The sequence below is a fragment of the Quercus robur genome, chromosome 6 (assembly GCF_932294415.1).
Source record: "Quercus robur chromosome 6, dhQueRobu3.1, whole genome shotgun sequence".
NCBI lineage: Eukaryota > Viridiplantae > Streptophyta > Magnoliopsida > Fagales > Fagaceae > Quercus > Quercus robur.
Window position 1 is genome coordinate 3,574,581 of NC_065539.1, and position 6,204 is coordinate 3,580,784.

General features: G+C 29.9%; 1 protein-coding gene across 2 annotated transcripts; it reads left to right on the top strand.

Annotated features, from left to right (window-relative positions):
- The first annotated feature begins 612 nt into the window (after positions 1–612).
- LOC126732341 (probable trehalose-phosphate phosphatase J) lies at positions 613–3,816 on the top strand. Of its 2 annotated transcripts, XM_050435117.1 has the most exons (12): positions 613–809; positions 970–1,274; positions 1,408–1,548; positions 1,672–1,743; positions 1,848–1,940; positions 2,077–2,130; positions 2,244–2,345; positions 2,485–2,562; positions 2,731–2,800; positions 3,109–3,179; positions 3,269–3,361; positions 3,490–3,816. In XM_050435117.1, the coding sequence occupies exons 2-12, from the start codon at positions 999–1,001 to the stop codon at positions 3,550–3,552; spliced, it is 1,113 nt and encodes a 370-aa protein (XP_050291074.1). In that variant the 5' UTR covers positions 613–809; positions 970–998; the 3' UTR covers positions 3,553–3,816. The 2 variants fall into 2 exon arrangements, with proteins under 2 accessions (XP_050291074.1, XP_050291075.1); XM_050435118.1 differs by lacking the exon at positions 1,848–1,940.
- The last annotated feature ends 2,388 nt before the right edge of the window (positions 3,817–6,204 follow it).

Sequence of the window (6,204 nt, forward strand, 5' to 3'; positions counted from 1 at the left end):
ACTAATAAAGACTGAGGATTATATAAATGATAGAGAATCAATCCATAAAGGAAATCCAGCGCAGTCTCAGCCCCCTGAATCTGAACAGTAAGTTTGTGACTGAAATGCCACTTGGCAGAAGCCCACGTTTTGGTGACTCACCGAATTAAGGAGTGCCCTCCACGTGGTCAAAACTGTTTCAACGGATTATTTTTGGCAACGTATAAAACTGTTGTGGTTGATTATTTATTACTTTTAGGTAAATTTATGAGTTTTATTTTTTTACCGACGACCGTCGGCGAAGCGGAAAGTTATGACAAAAGTTGTCGAATTAATTATATATTTTTATTTGTGGTTATAGAATTTTTGTATTAACTGACCGACGAGGTGAGTTTTTTTGTGACTGTAACGGTGACACGGCTAATTTTGTGCGTAAAAAGCGTGGGAGGATTATTATTATTATTATTTTTCAACAATTTGTGCAATATAAAACCAAGTAGTGGTGGGACCCATACTGATTTCGGGGGCTGTGAGAAAGAGTTGGGTGGGACCCATAATCGAGGCGAGTTTTTGACGGGCATTAATCTCGTCCGTTTCTGCTCGATGCCACTTATAAATTGGGACCATTCACTCCTATGTTTTCTCACACTCTGCAACCCATACCCTCTCTTCTGTCTCTCTTTCTTCTGCTTAAGCTTTAGCTACCAAACATTAACTCACTTATTAGAGAGTTCTTCTTCATAAACAGAGTACTCTGTTTCTGTTCCTTCTTCATCTTCCTACACGTACAATCTTTAAGATTCTCCCCTTTAACTCATACTTTTTTTTAGGTATTGCTTCAAAATCTGAACTTTTCATCAAATGGGTGTTTGTTTTTTTGTTTGGTTTAGTTTAATAAGAATTTTGGTCATCTTGGATTTAGAGAATACAAACTCTGTACTAAAACTTTGAGTTGGGGTTCTGTTTTTTTTTTTTTTTTTGCTTTTGCAGTGAGTTTATTGTTAAAAAGGAGTACAAAAATGACAAAGCAGAATGTGGTAATTGACCCAAAATCTGGTATCAACGTGACGCTTGCGATGGCCATGTCGAAATCTTCTTCAATTTTAACGATGGCGGCGCAGAAGCCACCGGCAGCACCTAGTGGGTGCATTACCATTTCAAGGAAAAAGCGTGTCAGTAACATTGAAATCAATGGTGAAGCAAGAATTAACTATTGGCTTGACTCAATGAAAGCCTCTTCACCTACACATATCAAAGCCACACCTTTAGCTGATCGTGACCCCGGCTCTTTTATTGTGAGTATTAGACTCTCACTTTGTTCAAGAAAAGAAGGAATTTTTTTGGTTTTTGGTGTTGGGGGCTTCACAAATTTACAAGGATGCATGAATCTTAATTTTGTTTTGTTGTTTTAATATTGGACAAAAACAGGTTCGTCATCCTTCAGCCTTGGATAAGTTTGAGCAAATTATTGAAGCTTCAATGGGAAAGAAAATAGTCATGTTTTTGGACTATGATGGTACACTTTCTCCAATAGTGGATGACCCTGACCGAGCTTTCATGTCTGAAGATGTAAGTACTTGTTTTTTCCTTTGTCTAGCTTTGCCTTTTACATCATATTTTTTTTTTTCCTTTGTTTACCACTTTTTGATTTTAACTATTGCTAAACTTGTGTCTCGTTTCTATGTAACTCAGATGAGAAAAACTGTGAAAAAATTAGCAAAGTGTTTTCCCACCGCTATAGTGACTGGGAGGTGCAGAGATAAGGTACATTTCATGCTGTATGATTCTTTTGTCCTTGTCTTTACCGTTGGATTATTAGCTTTTCTCTCTCTTTTGAGCTAAAATGAGTATTGTTCAATACTCTATAGGTGTATGATTTCGTACGCTTAGCTGAGTTGTACTATGCCGGAAGTCATGGCATGGACATTAAAGGACCAGCAAAAGGCTCCAAACACAAGAAAGTGAGTGAGCTCAGAGCTAAAGCCTAAAACTGTTTATGTACTTTCACAGTTTCACATATATTTTTAAACAAAAAATTTTGTCTTTTTATTGATTTCTAAATTAATTTCTTTGTTTCCATTTTTTTACATTCTTCAGGGTAGTAGTGTTCTGTTCCAAGCCGCCAGTGAATATCTTCCTATGATAGATGAGGTTTGTGTCCTTGGCAATTTTCATATGATTTTATTCATTGAATAAATACATCTAAATGATTTAGAAGTTGGTGCTTGAATTTTGAAGTTAACATGAAGAAATTTCAATTTCAGGTTTTCAAACTATTGGTAGAGAAAACCAAATCAACTTCTGGGGCTCAAGTAGAGAATAACAAGTTTTGTGTCTCTGTTCATTTCCGACGTGTTGATGAAAAGGTATAACAATAATCATGATTACTATTACCATGGTTTATATTTTTATTTTTTCCTTGGTTCACGTATATTTTAAAAGTATATTCTATATTTCTATGTATGTATGTAAAAGGAAGTCTGACTTTAGTGCTTGAACATACAGATATGGTGTGAACTTGCTGAACAAGTTAAATCAGTACTAAAAGAGTACCCAAAGCTTCGACTTACCCAAGGACGAAAGGTATGACATGGCATCAAACTATTAGTCCAGTTGATCTTGTATTTTTTTTATATAATTTTTTTCAAAGTTAATTTTAGTTTGTATTGCATAATTAAATGATGTCTGACTTTATTTCTCAAAAAAAAAAAAAATGATGTCTGACTTTCAACATGGTTTTGTTTGGTTCAGGTGCTAGAAATTCGTCCTACAATCAAATGGGACAAGGGGAAGGCTCTTGAATTTTTGTTGGAGTCACTTGGTGAGTTTTATCTTTAATCAATAACCACTAGTTGTATTTTTTATTTTATTTTAGGTAATAATAGTACCAAACATACTTTAATCATAACTAAATATCCATTTTCTTTTTTCTTTTTTTTTTCTGGGTACTTTTTTCCCTTAAAAAGTGATTCTAACACTAATTTTAAAGCATAAAACTGCCTAAAAGGATGGTTGATACCACTTCAATTATTTTACTCAAAATATTGATGATAGATCATATATTAGAAAATATTATAGATATAATAACAATTAAATTCTCTGACCACTTTAATATTAATCTTTTGATAGGATTTGCCAATTCTACCGATGTTTTTCCTGTTTACATTGGAGATGATCGCACTGATGAAGATGCATTCAAGGTATCCTATGTTTGAATCAAATTTAATCATCTTCATAGTAAAAATTGTAGTTTATTGATAGACTAAACTTTAAATTTATTATCTATCAGGTATTAAGAGACAGAGGACAAGGTTTTGGCATTCTTGTCTCCAAGTTTCCAAAAGAAACTAGTGCATCTTATTCTTTACAAGAACCAAGCGAGGCAAGTACAAAATACATGCACTTTAATGTAACTTTTGGTAGTTTTTTTAAACAAAAATATTTCCCATAGAAATTTTGCATGCCTCCTATGGTATCTGACTAACTGTTCTTTCTTTAATGTTTTTATAGGTTATGGACTTTTTGCAACGCTTGGTCCAATGGAAACGACTACATAGGCAATCCGGGGTGTAAAGTGATATGTACCCCCGCAACTTTTTTCAAGAAATGTATATGGGTGGAAAAATAACATGTATTTATATTTAGTATAGAAGAGGTAAAGAAGGAGAGGGGAAAAAAATGACAAGGAAACAGAACATAGTTGTAACCTTTTCTTGTCTTGAAGGCCTTGTGTATCTTCTAACTACCTTTGTACAAGAAAAAAGTGAAAAACTACTTTTGTATAAGGGAAGAAATTGTAGTGAGAAAGTTATCTAAATGCATAAAAATTTTACTCTATCTCTCTCTTGAATGTTCTTGGTGTGCCCTTAAAAAAAAATGCTTATTTAGCTTATTAACTTATCTGCAATATTTTAAAGCCACATATTTTATAGGTACAAATTTAATGCCCAATTTTAACAAATCAAAGTAAAAATAATCTAAATGTACACCTAATATGAAACAACACAATAATGGAATGCTTAATCTTTATTTTATGGATAAAATTTAGCTACAAAATTTATTGAAGATGAATTTTGACAAATCCACCATTAGATTACATCTCTTTCTTATATCCTCCATCCTTGCAAAATTTCTAAAAAATTAAAGATCAATAGCTATGTCATCAATAAATTATTTAAATTGCAAGTTTTTATAGTTTAAAATTATGCATAAAATATAAAATTATAGATCATATAGTAAATAATATCCGGTTGACACAAAATTTGACATGTATATTAAGAGTGTAAAAGAAAATGCAATTCAACAATTAAATTTTCAAAATATATAGTAATATTTATTTTATTGAGTAAAGTTGTAGTTTTAAATTACAGCCAATTTTGTAGCTAAATTTTATTCCTTTTTTTTTTTTTTTACCAATTCTCATAAAATTGTAGGATATGAATTCAAAGTGTTTGTTCTAAAATAGTTTACCATGATACTTATATTCAATCGTATGATATAACCATAACATACTACATTATCTTTATAATTTAATTGTTAAACTAGTTAAGAGCCACTACAAGAAAAAAAAATGTTTATTACAAAAAATAATCATAACATTAGAGTTATTACAATAGTTGTTACAAGGTGTTGCAAAAAAAAAAAAAAAAAAATTAAGGTATTAAGTTTGTGAAACAAAAAATTTCATTGCAATAAACTTTAGATGTTTTAATGATAACTTTGATGCAATGAATATTTGCTGTTGCAATAAACAATTTACTGTTTCGAAATCTTGTAGCAATAGACTATTATTTCATAAATTTTATTATAATAGAATGCAAATAATTAACAAAAATAATTTGAGTCAAATTATTTCAACAATATCTTTGTTGTAATAGATAATTGTTTCATATTTTTCATTACAATAGATTGTTTATAGCTTCATGTTTGTTATTATAATAGATTGAAAAATAATTAATATTTAGGTTGGCTTTGTATAGCGGCAGATTGCGCGTCTGCGATTTTTTGGTTGGATCCCGTGCACTGTTCATGGGACTTGCAAGTACGGAAAAACGCAAATCTAACTTTAAAACTGCGTCCCACAGCAATATTCACACATTTAAAAATTAGTTCGCTACAATATTTTCAGTTTTCAGTGTTTAGCAATAAGTGGTATCCAAACAAACCCTTAGTTATTGCAAAAATATCTTCATTGCAATAAGCTATCACTTCAAAATTTTTATTGTAATAGATTGCAAAAATAATTGGTATCAAGTTATAACAACGACTTCTTTAATTTAAGTTATAATTTTCAATTCGGTAAAAAAAAAAAAAAAGTTAAAATTTTCATGATGTTTTTATTGAGAAATTTTCATTGATAGATTGCAAAAATAATAAAAGCATTTGTTTAGAAAATACTTTTAGAAACTTTTTATGGAAAAGGAAAAAAATTAACTGACTTTATTTTTTTTACAATTTTTTTTTAATATTTCTCATAAAAATCATATCAAAACTTCTAAAAATAGTTCATTAACAAATGTCCTAAAAATACCCGTTAACCAAACTGTATCAATAAAAGCACCATAAATTGTAATTTCAAAGCTAAAGTATAGTAGAAATATGCGAGGACCAAAGAAAGTGTAGTTGCTTGTAAATGTATCCAACTGCTTTTGAGATAGTAATGTGCCTAGATCAAGACGGTTATAGAGAAAACCACCTAGGAATATTTCAAAGTAAAAAGATAAAAGGCAAAATCTCAATGTGGCATGGTATCTACTATTTACATTAACTCTCTATCATAATTATTCTGCCTTCATACATTTATGGTTATTATAATTTTTTTTCTTTTGGTGTAAAACACCAAAAAGGTCAATACTGTCTTGATATCGACCATGTCGGGGAGTATACTGTACCAGTCTTTAAACCAATACTAGTATTTCTCCAAAACTTACTAGCCGATATTGACATTTTGGCTGATACAATAAAAAAAATAAAAAATTGAAAAAAATTATTAAAAAATATTTTATTTAATCTAATATATTAGTTAATGCACTTAAGCTAATATGTAGGCTTATAAAATATGTGAATTTTAAATTTTATGTTGATAAACATAAAAATTAATAAATTCATACTTACATAAATGATACAAATATATATTTATGTATATAAAATTAATAAATTCATACTTACATAAATGATACAAATATATATATTTATGTATATAAATATATAATGGCGGTAATCCTA